This window comes from Anser brachyrhynchus (genome assembly GCF_964034855.1).
Source record: "Anser brachyrhynchus genome assembly, chromosome: 11".
Lineage (NCBI taxonomy): Eukaryota > Metazoa > Chordata > Aves > Anseriformes > Anatidae > Anser > Anser brachyrhynchus.
In genome coordinates this window covers 10,591,526-10,610,980 of record NC_137706.1, presented here as the reverse complement: position 1 = coordinate 10,610,980, position 19,455 = coordinate 10,591,526, and the positions used below count along the sequence as shown (strand labels likewise).

The 19,455-nt window shown below is 54.4% G+C and overlaps 1 protein-coding gene across 4 annotated transcripts; it reads right to left on the bottom strand.

Moving 5' to 3' along the window:
• Positions 1–144: 144 nt before the first annotated feature.
• PKM (pyruvate kinase M1/2) lies at positions 145–18,523 on the bottom strand. Of its 4 annotated transcripts, none has more exons than XM_080607319.1 (12): positions 18,390–18,456; positions 13,952–14,011; positions 13,570–13,739; positions 13,048–13,139; positions 10,583–10,714; positions 10,180–10,366; positions 9,090–9,360; positions 8,683–8,833; positions 7,703–7,855; positions 4,387–4,553; positions 1,238–1,419; positions 145–932 (listed from the first exon to the last, which is right to left on the bottom strand). In XM_080607319.1, exons 2-12 carry the CDS (start codon positions 13,990–13,992, stop codon positions 826–828), a joined length of 1,653 nt encoding a protein of 550 aa, XP_080463445.1. In that variant the 5' UTR covers positions 13,993–14,011; positions 18,390–18,456; the 3' UTR covers positions 145–825. The 4 variants fall into 4 exon arrangements, with proteins under 4 accessions (XP_080463445.1, XP_080463448.1, XP_080463447.1 ...); XM_080607322.1 differs by lacking the exon at positions 4,387–4,553 and adding an exon at positions 3,719–3,885 and having other exon boundaries at positions 18,390–18,452; XM_080607321.1 differs by lacking the exon at positions 13,952–14,011 and having other exon boundaries at positions 18,390–18,523.
• Positions 18,524–19,455: the final 932 nt, after the last annotated feature.

Below are 19,455 nucleotides of genomic sequence, written 5' to 3'. Positions count from 1 at the left end.
GCGCGCGCTCCGCCCCCTCGGGGCAGGGAGGAGGAGCCTGCTACGGCCCCGCCCCCTTCTAGCGTAGGCCCCGCCCCCTCCGCCCCACGCCCCGCCCCTTAAAGGGCCCGCCCCGCCCCGCGCGCAGCAGCAGCAGCCGGGCCGTGCAGGGGTGCTCAGCTCTTTATTGACGCGCGCGGCGCCCCGCGGCCCCGTACACCCGCGGGAGTGCGCAGCGCCCGGACACGCGGGCAGGGAGAGACTCGGGGGAAGGCGACGACACGCACGGCTGCGACACGGCGAGGGAAGCGCGCCCACGAGCCCGCTGCAGCCTCGAGTCCCCCCACGGGGACAAATAGCAGCGTGCCCCGAGCACGGGGTCGGGGTGTGCCGAGGCCACCCGGACCCCGCGCACACGGGGACCAAACCACATGAGGTGCTGCTGCGGGCACAAGGCGGGGGAGTTGCGGAGTGTTACAGCGGAACCGTTCACCACACCGCGCCTGTTCCCTTCCCCATCACCCACTACGAGGGCAAGGAGAGGCACGGCACACCCTGAGGACAGGCACTAGGCTACGGGGAGGTGGAGGAGCAGAGTCCCATCAGCATGCAGGATCCTCCCGAACCTGCTCCGACAGAGAAACTACGGGGAGAGGGTGGAAAAAAACTAAACACTTCAAGTATCGGTAGTGATGGAAGGTTTCTTCCCCCTGCTGCTGCACTCGGTGGCGTGGAGCAACCTAAATCCAACTCTAGAGACAAGGAGAACATCGCAAGCGACTGCTGGCCTAATGCACGGGGAGGGGGAGCGGGGGGAAGGAAGACGGTGCTGGTTGAGGCAGCGCTTCAGGGAACAGGCACCACCCGCATGGTGTTGGTGTAGCCAGAGCCGGGGCGCCAGCCGGTCAGCACGATCACCAGGTCGCCGCTCTTGAAGAATCCACGCGCTTTGCCTAGGGGAGAAGGAGAGGAGGAAGATGTCAGGGCTCAGGGGCTCCTTCGCAGCGAGGGGAGCATCACCCCCCCTTCATGTGCTTGTTAAAATAAACCTGGTTCTCTGCTGGATGCTATTTAAAGGCTGCCGTGACGAAACCCGTCCCATTTCCCAGTTAGATGCAGTGTGCTTATGCAACCGCTGGCCCCCATCTCCCAACCAGCAGCTGCCTGCCTTCCCCAAAATGAGGGTTCCCAGAGCACCCCTTCTGGGCTCAGGGCGACCCCAGACCAGAAAAGCCAAGGTGGGAGCAGCGCCACTCACCAACATTCATGCCCAGGTTCACGCGGAGATCCACGTCCTCTGCCCAGGCGTCATGGGCCGGCTCTTTGCACAGGACGGGGAAGATGCCCCGGTAGAGGTGGGCCTGGCGCGCCGTCTGGTCATTGCGGGTGACAGCGATGATGGGAGCCCGCGGGCGGTACCGGGACACCAGGTGTGCTGACCTGGAAGGAAGGACAGCAGGCACAAGGTGAAGCATTGCATTACAGCTGTCCCAGAGCACTTGAGGGAGCCCCTGTACAACCCGAGGGGCACCTCCACTCCAGCACCAGGAGCAAACTGCACCTCCTCTGAGGGCTTTGCAACCCCAAAACCATGCTGGGGATGAGCAGGGGGATGCTGGCACAGTGTTTCGCAAGAGCCAAGCTCTACCAACAGAGCTTGATGCTCAAGTGAATTCCAAATTTAGCAACTGGGTGGATCAACACCAGAAGGCAACAGACCCTATTCCAGTCTTGGGGAGGGAGATGGCCTCAGCACCAAGTTCCGGCAGTGCCATCTGCACGTTTTGGTCCTGAAAACAAGCGCTTATTTGTCTCGGTTGCTATGTAAAGGTGGCTAGGAGCCATTTATTCCGGCCTCTGCAAGCAGCCCTTGGCATCTCAGTGGGGTCCCTGCAAGTTCCTGCTGTTTTGATGAGCTCCCGCTTTATGGGATGGCGAGCGCCTGCGCCAGCAGGGCTATCCAGAGCTTGCCAGGGAGGATGCTTTCAGAAGCATCGCTACAGGGGAAACTGTGTCAGGGAAAAGCAGAGCTGCCCCAGAAACGGGTTTAACTACACCGATCGCTTGATCCCAGAGGAGTGGCAGCCAATGTACAACCCCGTACATTTGTACTCCCACCCAGCCAGAAACAAAGCCATTCCCCTCTGGAAGCCATGCAGACAAGTGCCTCTCATCCCAAAATGGGGGCCCCATACGCCGGGGGAGCCAGGCAGCCACCAGGCTCCTCTCCAAGAGGAACTGCTGCCACCCCCGGGTGGGGACGCCGATGCCTTAACATGGCGAGCAGCACGCTCTGGGCGGGGACAGCAGCTCGCCCCTCCGACACTGCTTGCTTACAGAAGGCACCTGCAAAAAAATGAGGTTAAAGCTGCAAGGCCAGGACATTTAGAGCTCCATGGTTCTGACAAGCATGCCAGCAGCTTTGCTAGTTTTTGCGACCTCGTTTCCCAGAGCCAAGCTCAGCAACACTCTGATTCAAAGACCGCTGCTTGGAAATAGGCAGCAGCCTGCTTGAAGCGCCCAGTCACACGTGCCAGCTCTCAGACAATCCTTCCCACACTGACCACGGAGCTGCCCAGTAGCTCTACGGGACTCAGGTACTCAAAAGCTGTAACAGAATCCAAGGCTAAAAATATTCAAATATCAGAGTTCAAGTCTTTTCAAAAAGGTCAAGTGTAAGACTGGAACCTTTTACAAAGAAACTTTAGAAGTACAGGAGTATCCAGAAACTCAGTCGTTCCTCATCTCTCCAGAAAGCAGCTACTTCAAATCATTTTAAGCTGTAAATTTACGTGGAGGATTCACTGATGGTCTGGTTCTTCAGGTAGACCGTGCCCAGCATGCACACTGTCACGTCTCTGCCGCAGCACTAGTTCTGTTCCAAATTCAGACTCTTCCAGAAAGCAGCCTGAGACTTACGGTCCAACACGCTTTGAACATGGGGCAGCCTGGTTCCTCTAGATGGAAGAGCTGATCGCAGCAAGGCTGCGGCTCTCTACTTTGCTTCCTCTCCACAACTGGAAGAGCGAGTCTCTACACAGCAGTTGTCACCATCGCTGGACAGAAATCCCCAGCTATGCAGCTCACCTGCAGCCAAGGCGCTGAGCTAACCTCACAGTGCAGGCAGGCACTTGGCTGCTGGGTGCCCGCCTCTTTCAGCGAGGCTACTCGCAGGCAGGCATGAGGAAGGAAACTTGCAACACTTTCACATTCCCTCTTCACCCCAGGGCTTAGGCAAGCTGTGCTGATGCCCGGAAGGTTCAGCAAGGGACGTCTAGTTTGGACGACACAATGAAAGGCTAAGGCCTTGATTAAAAAAATAATAATAAAAATCTGCCTCTGCTGAACTTCTGTCTTACAGCTAAGTTGACGATTCCTTGCTTTCCTTGCTAAGATGTTTGAATGAAGCTGCAACACTTATTTTCCCTCTACTCTTCCAGCCAGCACTGCTGGCAGAGATGCCGTGCAGAACAGGAAGAGGAGGCAGGGCCTGGTGCTGGTGCCACGCTGGCAGGGGCAGGCTCAGCAACTCGGTGCTTGCGTACGTGCAGATGTCTGAGATGTCTGCCCATCTCCCGAGGAACTGGCACTGCAGACAGGCAGCCCGGGCTCTGAGTCGCTGCCAAAACCCAAGCTTCACCGTTACAGCTCTGGGCTTTCAAAGAGCTCTTTTTGCAGGTCTCCTTCCCCCACCCGGTCACGAAGTCCGTGTGACCTGAGGGAACCTGTCGCCTCCTACCTTCCAGACTTGGTGAGGACAATAATGGCCCCGCTGCAGCACTTGAAGGACGCTTCCACAGCGCCAACAGCAGCGGCCTCAGTGGGATCGCAGTTCAGGGAGGTCAGACGACGCAGTTCCTCAAACAACTGCCTGTGAAAGATGGCGGCCTCGGCCTCGCGGGCAATCTACAAGAGCAACACGCGTTCGGGAAGACAACACTCACGTCAGTCACTCAGGACAGCACAGGGGAAGGTGAGGTGCTGTCAGCAAGCGAATGCTGCCAGCTGCTGATGTTCAGAAGAGTCGCCAATTAGCCAAATTCAGCTCTGCGCCATGGTGATGGGGTCACCACCCCAGCAAAGGAACCCTTTGATTCTCAAGATTTCTCTTCTGGATTGGAGGCACCTCACCCCGCTGATCCCACACTCAGGTGACATCCATGCCCAACTGCCAGGCACTCGTGCTCTGCTCCTACCTACCTGAGTCCTGCCCTGCGGGTATGCGCAGCTGACACAGAGCTGCATGCTGCTTGCTGAATGTTTGCAGTGTTAGCATGGAGCGTGATTTTATTTCCTGAAACAACTGTCACAAAGCACGTGTTGGCACTCTGAGCACCTAACCCACATGCTGGGAATGAGCGTCAGTTATCTTACAGAGCCTAAACCTCTCCCCTCTCTGAGCCCTACCTGCCGGACTCGGTCAGAACTATCAGAGCTGCAGCTAAGCACTTAAAAGAAGCCTCCACTGCGCCTACTGCCATGGCATCAGCAGGGTCCCTGTTGTTTACATTGAGGCGGAAAATTTCTTCGAACAGCTGACGATGAAACATTGCGGCCTCAGCCTCACGAGCGATCTGCAGGCCCAAGTAAGAAGGGAGGAGAAAAGAGGAAAGAAAAGGAAAGGTAGACCAGAGTAACATGAGATCACGTTAATTTACTTGATTTTCATAGTAATGCATGCAAGAGGATACTAAAGGACAGGCTGTGAAACGCTCATTGGCTCTCAGGTTGTGAGCTAGTTGAATGCAACTGTCTACCACACCAGGGCTGCACAGGCTGCTCCACCACACCATTTATCCGGGGGCCCCCGTGAGCTAGGCAGGCATTTCGAAGGTGGCATTCTGGCTGTAATTTGGAGTCCTTTCAGAGCAACCAAATGCAGATCGCTTCTCAAGGACCAGAGCAAGCCAGTTCAGAAAACACTTTGTTGCAGGTGCTTGTTTTACTTCCTTGCCCACAATGCCTTTAAAGTACTCTCTGAAGCTGTTCATGCCCCCTTCATACTCTGAGCCAACAGGTGAGCAACTTGTTTCCTACCTCACCCCCAGAAAGGGGAGATGGGCTCCCTCCCACCTTTGTTTAGTTTCAGAGCCAATGAAGTTTCACCTCTGAGTGCTATACCAACTTCTTCCAGTAAGAGAGGAACAACAGAAACAAGCCTTCCTTACAGGGCTGTCACACAGCATATGCTGGGGTGTTTGTGCAGTGCCAGATTCAGACCAGAGGTACACAAAGAAGGGCTTTCTGGTCACCGACCACGCATTTGCAACAAGCTCTGTAACTCATTCATCCCGCTGTGCTGAGAACTGCTCACATTTAAGGACAACTCTCATCTCAGAAGGCTGCACTTGCCCTTGACAACCCGATAAAGAAGGCTTGCAGAGACTAGAAAAGCATGCAAAGGCTGATCATCTTTTCAAGGACAACTTCATTCAGTTACTCCCAAAGCTGAACAGCTGCTACACAAAGCATGACAAGTTGATGTTTAAGCAGAGACTGTAGTGCCATTGTCATGAAAGCTTTGTAGTTAGACCCCTTCCAAATAAGAATTTTGCTACTCTAGTGTTAATGGATTACTTTTCATGATGCTGAGAATTATCCCTCTTCCACAGATATCAGTTTAAGCCAAAGCAGTTAAGTGTCTTATGGCTAAATATAACTGCACACGTGACTGGCAGAACAGGAGTGCAGTGCCAACACCAGGACTGAAGTGGTCAGTTTTGTTACTGCCGGCTTCACGCTTCTGTCAGATAAATGAAACGTGCGTGTCCACCTCACAACACTTACTCCAAACACAAGCGCTGGCAGCCAGGCAGTACGTCGTCAGCTCCTGGTCCAGAGGCAGGCAGCTTTGCACAACATGCAGAGTGAGCCTGAGTTCAGCAGGAAGCCTACATCCCCCGTTTGCGGAGTCAGAATACGTGTGTACGTGTTCCTGCTCTGACAATGGCTACAGAAGGGCACAGCAATTCTTCACACCACAGCTGGCTCTATTTGCATGGAAATGGCTACAGGGTTTGCAGTTGGCATGCGGGCAGAGATAGTGGGTAGAAGTGGGAGAAGTGGAAGGAGAGAAGCACCCTGTACACCCTGGTCCTGTCAAATGGCCAGGGCAGCACTTGAAGACTAAGGCAATCGTGGATCATGAACTGGAATTGGAAGGAAGCCCACTCCCAGAAGTAGGAAACGGCCTGCCCAATATTTGGAAACTTGCTACCAAACTCAAGGCAATTGTTTTTGTCACAGAGATGCCAGTCAGGGAACAGGAAGCTCACTTCTGGGAAGCTGGCTGGAAAGCGATTGCTACTTGAAACCACTGCAGCAACCCCACAAACCACTGGCATAGACAGGTCAAGTCACTGAGACAGAGGTGCAATGGCACTACAAAGCAGACGCTGCTTGTTCTCAGTGTCACAGCCCATGTTTGTGGTCTGCATCTCCTTAGGGAGAAAGCTTTACCTGAAATACTCCTGTGGCAGGGCTGGGTAAGCAAACCATGAGCCTAGACCAGCCTGAGACCAGACAACATATACAAGAGCTGCTCCATGCCTGAGGCAAGGTGCTCTCTCTGCACTGTGACTGCCTGGCCACTTCAGATAGAAATATTAGGGTAAAAACCTTCTGTATTTCTCCGGGGGCCTGGCAGAACGAACACTGTTACTCCTGGGTCCAGAGAAGAGGGAAGCACAGGCAGTGGGTACTGGGCTCAGACTACAGGCACAGCACAACCTGCCTGTGCTGAAGCTTTAATGCCACAATTTGCTGTAGCAAGTTTCCAAATCTTTGTAGGAAGTCAGCCACCACAATTTCGGGGTGAAAAACTGAGGAACTTTTTAGGTTAGAATTTGGCTTGTAAGCCAGCAGTCACTGCCCGGTGATCATCAGGTCATATTTTGCATCTGCCATGTGCAAAGAACACCACTCCATACTGGCCAGATAAAAGGCATTTAGGTAACGCACTGCAAACACAAACAGTCGCTCGGTTTATTCATCTATATAACCTGAACTGCAGGTGAAGCTGCTGTGATTCACAGCCCTGGTAACTGGGGAGAACCAGTATCTCTAGATGCTTGGCATCACGCTTTTTATCAACTGAAACACAAGCTGGGTGAACTTGAAGCAGAGCAGAGGTTTCTGGCAGTTCAGGCATGTAAAAATACGGTGCTGTCAGTAGTCATGCAACAAACACCCCCACCAAAAGCACCAGGTGCCAAATGCAACAACAGTGCTGTAAATCAGACTCACCAGCCTCCCTCGTTCCCTCCCACAACCCAGAGGAGTTAGCTGATACTTTTCAGTATCTAGAGATAAACTGCTTAAGGAGCTTCCTGACCTTGGAGAAGTTTAAGGAATTTAATACACTAAAAGGAAGAGGGCCTTTGAAGAAACCTATACCAAGGTAACAGCAAAAAAACTTGACCTTGGCATTAAGTCAAAATTAGCATTAGGAAAATTTTAGAACTCAGAGCACTGCAAAGCAGTGCTCAGCTCTGCCTGGCAATAGCATGCAGCACACCTTGTGAGGTTTCAGGCCCCTCAGGACCATGCTACAGTAAAGGAAACCCCATAGAGGGAGCATGAACCAAAAAATGACTGGTTTATGCTGCTAGGTGCTGCCACCTAGCACGAGACATGTTTAGATCTTCAGATGCAGGCTCAGATCAAAGACAGCGTGCTGTCACCTCCACCTGCGGGCTGGGCTCCCACCCAGAGCGCTACTCACAGCGTGCTGCATGCGCACAGCCTCCAGCGGGTAGTCTCCCTTGGCGGTCTCTCCGGACAGCATGATGCAGTCCGCTCCGTCCAGGACAGCGTTGGCAACGTCACTGCCCTCGGCACGGGTTGGGCGAGGTTTCTTGATCATGCTTTCCAGCATCTGCAGGAGAAAAAACCCGAAGTCAGGGCACCACGAAAGGAATCAGCTGCTTTTTCACTAGACACTTGACTGATGGCATCGAGGAGGTTTGTTTTGGGGTTGTGGTTTGTTGTTTTTTCATCTAAAACCAGGTCAACAGCAGGTCTGCACCAACTAAAGTAATTTTCATCTAACACAGGATGTTTTTTTTTTTTTAATACAGGGTATGTAAAGGCTCAACCTTAGTACAGCTGATAATGTCAGCACCCATACTAAAGCATGAAATCAGACTGCTTCCTGAGCAGAGCTCTTCCTACCCTTCTCCCAGAAGCTGGTGCAACTCCACATATTGCTGTATCACAGGCTGGCCAGCTCGTGTCTTCCTCAGGTGCTCAGCTTTACCCCCGCTGCAGTGTGCACAGAGGAAGCACAGCTCAGAAGTGAGCCCTGCCAGCACCTGAAAACTGTCTGAAAAATATTTGTTCATGATCCCTACTGGAATACATAAAGCTGAGGAGTGGCAGCTCCCAGGCTAAGTTGACTTCCCTCCCCCATTTCCTTCTGATGCAGCAGTGTGGGTGCAACTTGCTCAGAGTTGCCATGTCCCTTGCAAGAGTCCCTGTGACCTTACTGGGACAGATAACAAATCTCTGAACAAGTGCCTCAAGTTGAGCTATTCAGCCACTGCAATGCCTCTTTGCTCTTGGTTCCTCATCCTCTACCAAATGCCATCGAGGACGTGCCCCCAGCGTGCCCCCCACAGCACGGGGTGACAGCTACTGACACTCATGCCCTGCCAGACCCACAGACACTCTGGCAGTTACGAGCTAGCTTTATGTTTCAAGTACCTGAGTGGCACAAATGATGGGTTTGCCAGCCCTGTTGCAGCGCCCAATCATCATCTTCTGGGCAAGGAAAACTTTCTCAGCAGGGATCTCAATTCCCAGGTCACCACGGGCCACCATAATGCCATCGCTGGCCTCCATGATCTCATCAAACCTGGCAGCAAGAGAAGAGGTTCGTTATCCCTTTTGTCCTGAGGGCAGACTGCCTGCTCTGTCCTCCCCCTTCTGAAAGGGAGCACTGCTCTAGAGCGCAGTGCACTGCAATGCCATGGGCACTCTGCCCTTCCAGGTGCCATTTTGGTACCCTGTAACACCGCAGTAAGAGGGAAAAAAACAAGACCATAGGACATAGATAGTTTACAAAGCTATACAAAAAAACCCATCAGGAGGAGCATGAGTTGATCGCTCACCTGCGCACACCCTCGTGGTTCTCAATCTTGCTGATGATCTTGATGTTCTTTCCCTTTTCCCCTAGCACCTTCCTGACAGCATGGACATCAGCAGCTTTACGGATGAAGGATGCAAACACCATGTCCACGTTCTGCTCCACACCGAATTTCAGGTCCTGAATGTCCTTTTCAGAGACGGCAGGCAGGTCGACCGCAGCACCAGGGAGGTTCACGCCCTTCTTGCTGCCAAGCATGCCACCGTTCTCGATCTCGGTCATGACATAGTCCTTGCCTGGAACAGAAGTGCTCCCACAGTCAGCGTTTACCAGCAAGCTCCCCGCTGCCAGCTCCCACACCACCACCTGCCTGAGAACAGCACCACTAACAGCATCGATGCGATGAATGCACACCAGTGCTTCTCTTCAGTGGGCTCGTGTAACACACGAACTTGCAATTCACCCAGAGAAGCACAGCAGACCAGTTTAAAACCACTTCTATGCTGCTCTGGGGGAAGACGCCATTTGTTCCATGCAGGAGTGGGGCTGCCTCCCTGAAGGGCTGCCAGGCTGCATTTCTGCATGTAGGCACCCCGTAACATCAAACCGAGTACCCGAGAGCCTCACCTCCCCACTCCTGCACCCTCTGGGATTGGAGGCAACACCTCCACGCTGAAACAGTTTATGCACCACCACCAAGGGAGTGGCGTGGAACTCACCTTGCCCCAACATTACCACTAAAGCTAGTTCCATCTCTAGCTACAAAACTTGGGGTTTATGTTATAAAATATTAAATCCTGCATAAAAAGAATGAAATAGCCTGCCTGAACAGGTGTAGGTTACAAGCACAGGTACACCCCCCACACCTCTGAAGAGAGTTTTAGATCAGTCTGGTGAAACCCTGCTCAAGTTAGTGACTGAGAGCTTGCTACAATTGAAGTAGAGATAGTTTTGCTCAAAGTCTTGCTACAGCATTAAGTCTGGCAGCAAAGTGTTCCTTTCTTTAATGGAAAACTGCAAGTTAAACAACAGTTGCTGAAAGAAAAGTCACAAAGATGTTCTTAGGAATGAGCAAACAAGCAGAGCTGGCAAATCCTGGAAGGGCTGTTACACACCTTTCTCCTTAACCAGCAAGGAAATGAGACCATCATCCACGTAGATTTTGCTGCCAACATCTACAACTTTGGTGAGATTCTTGTAGTCCAGCCACAGCACGTTCTCATCGCATTTCTCCATGAAGGCATCATCCAGGGTCACTTTAAGAGCTGCACCCTTCTTGAGTTCCACTTCTGCTGTGCCACTCTGTGTCAAAACACACATTTTCAGCAAAACCAGCACAAACAGGCACCCAACTGCCTCCCAGCTTGCAGCAGTTCATCTTAACTTTTGGTACAAATGCCAGATAATGCACACAGTTACTTTGTTCTCACAAAACGTCATTTGTCTGGGGAAAGCAGGACACAGGAACAACATTATGTAGTCTTATGCACTGAAAAGGGTGGAAAAAAATCAACTTACTCCCTTGATGAGTCCAGTTCGGATTTCAGGTCCCTTGGTATCCAGTGCAATAGCCACAGGTCTGTAGGTGATCGGATCAGAGGCGAAGCTCTCTGTAGCTTCTCGCACGTTCTTGATTGTGCCCTCATGATACTGGCAAGGAAAAGAGATGGAAACTTTAACCTCACTTCTACTCTACCACTGTGTACCCCAAAAACCGCCCAAGCTACCATTCAACGTGGCAGAACAGCAGCATGACCGGGTCTAGGATTCCACTGTCAGGCAGATGGACAAACGTTTTTAGTTTTTACAGCTCTGGCTTAAATCTCCTGTACAGATAAGGGATTTACTCAGAGGATATTATCCAATTATATTTCAGGAGCTAAAGCAATCGCAGGCGGAAGTTCAGGACTCCAGCACCGTGCACCAGGCTTCAAAACCCTTTCACGTGCTCACATCCTGCTAATACTGCTGGTTTCAGACACTTTTGCGGGGAAATTCCCATCTCAATTACCTTGAATGAGCTTCAGATGATCAGCAGGTCAATTTACTTTCTAGTTTAAACAATATTAGAGATAACCTTGACAAAGTGATGCAACACTTGACAACTTTTGAAGATAAGAAATGTCCTTTCCCCTCTCCGTGCCACGGGCTGACAGTGCATGGCCTGGCTCACCCGGAAACGTGCGACTGCCCCCATAATAACCTGCCTCGTGCTCGGCCTCGGGACCAGAATCCAGCACCAGCAAGGAACAGGAACAGACTGTGCTCAAGTTGGGCTGCATGCCCTCGGCCAGAGATATGCCGCAGCTAACTCTTTAGAGGAAGGAAAAATTAAGGTATTTACTGATCAAGCGTGCAAGCTGAGACTGAGGAGGCCCCTGATCCTTCCATATGCCACAGCCTATAGAGACGCAGGACAGGAAATGCGCCTGAACAGAGCCATTAGGTTTATCTGGCCCTAGTCACCTGGAATTTATTTATTTTTGATACAGATCAATGACTGCCTCCTAGGGAGGCTGACTTCCTGAAGAATGACGTACGCCAAACAGGAATGCAGACAGATGAAGTAAAAGCCAACTTCCTCTATAAAACAACTGCTGCCAGGTGCTGGGGCTTTAAGTTGGTAATTCAAGCCTTATTGAGTGTTTTAGGGTAAACACTATAACTGAAACACATGCAGCACATAAAAACCCTGCCTTCACTGGAGAATGGAGTGCTTCAGAGGAAGCAGCAGGGAACACAGACTTAGCCTGGCTACACTTGACAGTCAGACTAAACAAGAGATGACAGCAAGACAAACTGCTGTCACCTAACCTCATCTGTACGAAACACACAATTAGAAGGGACTTCACCCAAAACCAAGCCACGCTCCCTGTCCTTCACCCAAAAGCAAGCCACACTCCCTGTCCTTCACCCCAGCTAACAAGCACACAAGCCACAGTGGCAGCACTGTGTGAAAATTCGGTATTTAATCGAGTCAAGGTCCGACGGCTGTCCACAGCTAAGCACCAGACCTTTTGGTTTCTACAGTGCCCTGTGGCCTTTAAAGGCCACAAGGGTGACAGGCCGAGCTATTACGCACCTCGAAGCTCCTGGTTCAGTAAGCAAAGCCACCTACAGCTGTCACTTGGTTACTGTTTGACATTTTGAAAGCTGGAGGGCAGCCAGCGTAAAAACGCAGCCTCAACACTCAGGGCAGCATTCGAGGCAAGCTGGAATGGGATCCTTGGCTCCCCCAGCATCGCTAAGGATCTCATCTATTTTTATCAATAAGGGCTCGTCGTCCTCAGTGTTGATTTCTTTTGACCTTATTCTTATAAGTTTATCGCCCCAAGACCCGCGTACCGTGGTGCTAGCCCCATGACCACCAGGAGCATAACCTGAGCAGCTGGTTAGCCAAGCAAACCCAGGAGTTCAACTCTTCCAAATAGGCACAGTTGTGACTTCAAACTGCTAATAGTTTTCTTTTGAGACAAGGTCACTCATTGATCACCCGCTTGCAAAGCCCCCAGCAGTAAAGCAAGATCAACAGGACAGTTGTGTACTCCTGCTGAGGTGCCCAGCACCGTGAAATAGCTCTCAGCTTCCGCAATTAACTGGGGAGCAGCAGCCTTGTGAAGTGAGCAGCAGAGCATGAGGAAGAAGTGAAGGACCTCACGGCGAGCAGCTGGCACACACGTCTCTAACATCAGCTACCTGGCTCCCGGGTACAGGTGGGTGCACAGAAGGGTGTGGAACCAACCTGATCTGCTTCCAAAAGGGCTTGGAAAGCGCACTAAGGTGTTACTAGCAGTCTCACAGGCTCAGTATTTACATCTGGCATGCTTTCCCCAAAGGCAGAGCTCAGTCTTGTCTTGCCTCATGACTATGGCTGCTCTGGAACAGGCTGGGCTTCCCTTTGTATCCTCTTCCACGAGGGAAGGGGTCAGCAGACACACGTAAGGGCCTGCTCAGGGCAGCATCAGCTCAACCGCCACCCTTACCTCGTGGGTGCCGTGAGAGAAGTTGAGGCGGGCAACATTCATTCCAGATTTAATCATTTCCTTCAGCTTCTCCACGGAGCGGGAGGCTGGGCCTGGAAGAAGGAAGCAGTTAGAATATTAACTCTGTAAAAAAAAAAAAAAAGAAAAATATAATAATGAGATAACCCACAGACGTCAAGACCGTTTCATGTGGAAGGGATAAGTAAGGTATGGTGGATACAGACTTGCTCAACGCCGGAACAGCTCATTTCTACAGCAGCAAGTATTGTTTTAACTTGCCTTTGGGAGTGCATTTGAACCCAACCAGTCCAGACTTCCCTGGCTACTGGATCCACTCCTAGCAATACTACGGGTTGGGCAGGCATGGGAAAGTCGTGCTGTTTCAACACACGGAGCCAGCCTTGGCAAGGGATGAAGGCTCAAGTCGTCCCACAATTTCCGCAGCAAGTTTCACCAGCACAGGGGTTCGCAGCTTAATTGCTGCGGAGAGCTGCAGCTCCCTGTTATCTAGGAACCACCTACCGATGGTACAGATGATGCCGGTGTTCCTCGCAATGGTTGGCTCGGAGTCGATGTCCAGGCGGCACATGTGCTCCAGGAAGGTGTCCGCCATGGCAGCGTGCAGCTGCTGCGTCTGGATGAAAGCAGTCCCCGCATCGTGGTGCTTCGACATCGTTACTGGAGTCTTGTGTCTGGAAGAGAAGGAAGCCTTGCCAGGTTTAGGGATCACCCACGCTTGCTCGTCAAGCAGAGACACCAACACACCCACGTGATGAATATGGAGGTAACAAGAAAGCTGCTACTGGGTCATACTATCTTTATGTTCCTACTTGAGAGTCTCGGATACAGGCAAGACACACTTCTATTCAAATGTCATTCCCCACATAGACCACCCAAAGCTCACCTGCCTTCTATGCAGAAGTTCCCTTCATAGCTTCTCTTCATTGCCAGTCTTCCCCTGGAGCTACACAACGCAACAAAATTCAAGCACTTCAGCACACAGGCAGCGTTCTGCCTCCTCCCTCCCAGCTCTCAAGTCCTCTCTCCTACAAGCCTCGACTGCGGTGCCTGTCCCAAGTGTGGCCACAGCAGCTCGCTGCTAGCGCGGCCGCAGACGTGCTCTACGCAGGCAATCTTCTGCAGGGATGCACCTAATCACAGCGGGGTCCACCTAAGCTTAACACCCGTCCTGTAGCCTGCACAGATAAGTAGACTTGAGTTGATTAAACACAACACCGTGGCAGAGAACATGGAAAGGACTGAAGATTCCTTTAACATCCTCCTCAAGGTCTCTCTTCAAACCAAAGACACAACATGGCTGCTCCCACCCCCTATGTTCACCCTCACCCAGGGTGGCAGAAAGCCACCGCAGGGCTCGAGACTTTTTTTTTTTTTGGGATAACAAACTGTGAGCTCCGCCTGCTCACTTGTACAGGACAACAGCATCCCCAGAAGAGTGGGGAAGATCCCCATCCCATAAGAAAGCAAAAATGAATCTCACAGATGTCTACTGTGATGGGGGGGCACCCCGTTCACAACCGTGTCCTCTTCTACCTCCCATCTTCCTTCTGCTTTTACACCCAGGTAAAAGACGGCCTGGCTGCACTCCTACCCTCTGGCTGGGCAAGGCTCAGCTGCTTCCTTTGCTGGTGCTATCACCTGCAGAAGTATTTCACCACCTCTGCATTCAAAAAGCTGTCAGCAAACGTGTGATGCGAGGTTTCGTTAAGCAACATGGGGTTTTCTGCCTGCCCCGAGCACACAAAATGGTGCTCGCTGTGCATGCCAGCTAGCCCAGGGCCTCCAGCTTTGAAGCAGAGCGCTAGGAAGCTGACAGCTCTGCAGAAGAATGAAACCGTGCTTCTAACGCAGGGGCAGGGAGGTCCCCCGAGACCCCGCCGCGCCTGCCCGCTCCGGCGCTGTGCTGCCAGACCCTCCCTCCCTCCCCACCTACGTGCGGATCCTCTCGCAGGCAGCCCTGAGTCACCCTCGCCTCATCGCCTCGCCGAACGGAGCGAGGAGACAGGCCAGCAAAAACCATAATTTGTCCTGGCAAGCGTCCTTCACCTCAGCCCTGCCAGAAGCTGCTGATTCACTGCAGTCAGAACAAGAAAGGCTGCCCACATAAAAAGCCTCGACAAAGTCACGTTATTACGGGAATGCCCGCTGGTCAGACCTGAACACTGTGTTTCAGCCCTCTAACTGCTGCTGCCGCATCCCGGAGCACCTGTCTGACAGCACCAAGCACGAGCTAAGAGGCTCTGCTGGGAAACGGCCTCCACGCACCTCCGAAGAGGATGTGGAGGAAGATGAGACAGAGGCTGCAGCCAGAGCACCACTGGTGCAACTTTGAGAACACGCAGAGGAGCTCTGCCTCGCTATTTCATAAGCGGCTCCTGTCTCCTGGAAGTCCCCCACCCACTCGAGCCATTTGTAATGCTAATTTTTTAACCCCCAAAGGCTCTACAAATTTACTAAAAGGGAAAGTGAAATTGCCTTGAGTCAGAATCCCCTTTCCAAGATTTTCCTGCAAACCCAGGGAGATCAGAAAAACTGCGGTGCTGTGGCCTTGTCTGAGGGGGAGACAAGAAAAGCAGCAGCAAAAAAGAAAACCAAAAAACTCATCTGCCTGCTACCAGCAAGCTTCTTGTTCTTCTACTTCCTCCTGCCTCCCTTTACCACGCGTTCACAAAGCGCCTACTGAATTCTCCTGGAAGGACCAGTTTTATAAAACTGGCAGGAATGTCTGGCATTTCATAAAAGTAATGGGAAAGCAGGACTTCACGGACACCTGAAGGCACTGTGCACTCAGTCTGAGCGGAGCTAGGAAGGGGGAAAGTAATACCCTGCAAAGCCTGATTCCCTGGATAAATCTCATTTCCTTCCTCGGGGCACAACTCATAAATCCCCACGCTGATTGCGAGCTGTCTGTGCTTCAGGCAGGGTGCACTAAAGATGGCTGGCGTCTCCCTTGCCGTTGAACGTTCTAGAAAGCCGGGACCGTTTGAGGTCGGCGTGACCGGTTTCAGCAGCAAGGTGACTAAGTCGAGCCGCCTCATCCTGCGGTCGGCAGCAAGAAACGTTACGTCTACGGCATCTCCAGCCCTGCCCCGGGGGAGGAAGAAAGCAGAGGCTGCGCAGAGCGGCAATCCCCGCTGCTGCAACCCCCTTCGCTGTTATCTCAGCCTGCAACAGAGGGAAGTGTGACTTTGCACGGCCGGCGTTAACCACCGCAACGCCGGGCAACGATGGTTCCCTGCTTCAGGGTCTCAGCTGCAATAAAAATAAAATTCTGTTGCAAAACAGGCTTTTAACAGGGTCAGCTCCTCTTCCAGGGAGGGAAGGACAACTCCCAGCTGCAGCAGGATGCCACGCCACATCCTTACGCAACTGTGGGATGCCTCCCAAAATGCGAGGCTTTTGGAGACCGGCTGCGACCCCAAGCACGCCCGCAGCTCTCCCATGGCTTGGGCTGCAGTAAACTGGTTGCTGGGACTGGGGAGGACGTGCTCACCCCAACAGTGCTGGGTGACACCGGCGCTTTCCTTGTGTGCCAGTGGGTGAGCTGTCAGAGCCACATACGGCTTGGCTGCGCCTGCCTTCCCCGGAGGGCAAAGGTACACAGCAGGCTTAAGTAAAATAAATCAGTACTATCAGTGATTATCAGGTGTTTGCTGGTGACAAGGAAGAACTTATCTAGAGGATACAGCCGGAGCAAACACACCTACCAACTTCACCTTGCGGTGCTCCAGCACAGGCCAAGCAGCCCTCCAGCCACACCAGCACAAACCAAACCTCCCCGCTATCAAGTGGAGATCTTTATAACACTACAAAAAAAGGCCTTTTTTCCTTTAAATTTATGCATAGTTGGGGGTGGAAACTGAGCTCCCCCAGCCACACGCTGCCCAACCGCGTGAGCAGCCTGGGGATGGAGATGTTGTGCGCAGGGTCTGGCAGCGGCGGCAGCAGGGTACTGCAGCCCCATTCCCTACGTGCCGGCCATCACAGCATGCTGCAGCCGCCCCGGCCCCCTCCCAGCAGCCACCGGCTGCCCTCAGGGACAGCCCCGGCCAGGGACGCAGGGAGATAAAGGATTAGCACGTGGCCCATCCCGCCTGCTCAGCCGGAGGAACATTTTGTCTGTGTTAAATTGAATTACCAGCTCGGGGCACAGAAGGGGAATTAACGCCGGCTTCGCGGCGCTCCGGCTAACGGCAATAAATTAAAGGTTTTAATAAAACGTGTGTTTAGTTGGAGAAAAAACAGACGGCTCCGGTGGGAGGCCCGGATGCGGCACTGCGGTCTCTGCCAGCAGCAGGAAGCGTGCTTTCGAGTGAAAGCAAAGTTTCTGGGGAGGGTTTTGCCCTGAATCACGGCGTCCAACACCTGGCCAGCAGCAGAGCGCCCTGTGCTGAAAGAAAAGATGGTTTTTAACCCGGCCGCAGCAGCACGGCACATGGGGCCACCGAACCGCAACCGCAGGGCTGTCCCTCCCTCGAGCACACCTAGCGCTCTCGCAGCACCACGTGCGGGCTTCTTCCTAGAGATACTTTCACTTAAGTCCTGCTTCGGAAACGGGGCACAAAAACGTGCTTACGACGGTGGGGTTTTTCAGTTCAGCCCTTGGGGTTGCACAACCGGCCCCGGAGCTTCCCCGGAGGCACTGAGTTCAGCAGAGCAGCTCCGCGCCGCCCAGCCCAGCCTTCGGGCGCCGGTGCCAGCCGCCGTCAGGAGCCGTCCTGGCAGCGGGGGGCGGCCGCTTCCCGGCGCGTTAGTCACCGACATCCCGGGGGCTCCCCCGGACGCATCCCCGGGCCTGCCGGATGGGTAGCGCCGAGGCCGGAACAAAGCACGTTTCAGACCTCGGCTGCTGCTTTTACTGCTCGGGGGAGGCAGCCGAGGGGCTCCCGCGGCCCGCCCCCTCCTCCCCCCCCGCCCCATCCCCGCCCCCCCGGCCCCAAACCCGCTGCGAAGCGGCCCCCGGAGCCCCCGGCCTGGGGGGGGGGCAGCGGGAAGGGCCCGGGGCCGCCGACACGAGCGCTGCCGCGCCTCTGCCTCAGCGCCCGGGGGCAGGGAGCGGCTCGGGGCGGCGGCGCAAGGCCGGGCACCCCTCCGGGGACACGCGGGGCCGCCCGCACCCCTCAGCGGCCCCTCAGGGACCGCTCCCCACTAACGGCCGCTCCCCTCAGCGGCCCCGCTCCCCTCAGCGGCCGCTCCCCCCTAGTGGCCGGCCCCGCGGGGAGGCCCCCGCCTCGGCACGGGGACCCACGGGCACCGGAGATGGCGGCGGCCCCCGGTACCCGCCCGCCGCCTCTTCTTTCCCTGTCCGGGGCCGCCGTTACCTCCTGGTGCTGCTCCCGCCGCCACGCCCCGCACCCGTCCTGCCCGAGAGCCGCCGCTCCTCTGCGCGTGGCCGCCCCGCGCCGCCAAGGTGATCCCGGCCGCAGCACCGCCCCCACGGATCCCTCCGCCGGCTTCGCGCCGCGGGGGAGAAGCGGGGACTTCTTTCTCCGGCGGACGCGCAAGCTGCGGTTGAGGAGCGAGGCGGCTCACGCGCCCCGCAGCCAATCAGGCGGCGGCGCAGCAGGCGGGCACGCCGGAGGAGAGTGGCCGCCGCTCTTAAAGGGGCCGCGCCTATCTTAAAGGGGCCGCGCCGCTCTTAAAGGCGCCGCGCCCCTCAATTGACCCCCCCGCGCCCGCTGCCCGCGGTACCTGCAGAAGCGCTGGGCGGCCGGGGGGCACCGTGGGGTGCCTCCCGCCGCCCCCCCGGCCACCCCGCGGTGTCCCCCGGCTGTCCTTATGGTTGTCCCCAAGTTTTGGGGACAAAACAGCCGTTCTGGGGAAAAAAAGGCCCCGTGCCCACGCAGCTCGGTCCCGCACGGTGCCCTACACGCCGCGGCACCCCACGGGAGGTGGAGGCAGCGGGGGGCACACGCCATCCCCAGTGCTGCCAGCGCCATGGTCTGGGGACAAAAATAGACACTTGGGGACAAAAATAGGAGTCTCGAGTTACGCGCCGGGCCTGAGTGCCCAAAAATCTCAGTGGCCCTTGGGGGGGCACCAAAATGCTGCTTTTTGGCCCCATTTTCCACCAAACCTCAAAGTCGCGTGCGTGGATTGAGCCATTTGGCTGTTTTGCCCAAAAAGAGGAATTTTGGGGGTGGCTTTGGAAGGTGGTGACACCATTGTCACTGTTGGGCTTGGGAGTCTTGAGGGAGCGTCCCCTGCTTTTCTGTTACCCCCACGGAGGGGACATTTGGGGACCAGGGTGGGGACAGTGCCGGGTTCATGGTGCGCAACCCTTGTGTCCCCTCCGCCAGCTCGTTGTCCCCATGGGGCAGCAGTGCCACCACTGGCGACAAGCCATCCGTCCCCGCAAGCACCCACAGATGCTTTGGCCCCACTCAC

Excerpts from the sequence above, each read along its gene's own strand:
- PKM (XM_080607319.1), bottom strand. The coding sequence starts at position 13,992 with ATGAAGAGAAGCTATGAAGGGAACTTCTGCATAGAAGGCAG. Across the intron at positions 9,361-10,179 it reads CTTGCTGGTTAAGGAGAAAG|GCAAGGACTATGTCATGACC; the intron begins GTGTGTAACAGC and ends CTTCTGTTCCAG. Across the intron at positions 4,554-7,702 it reads CTGTGCGCATGCAGCACGCT|ATCGCTCGTGAGGCTGAGGC; the intron begins GTGAGTAGCGCT and ends TTGGGCCTGCAG.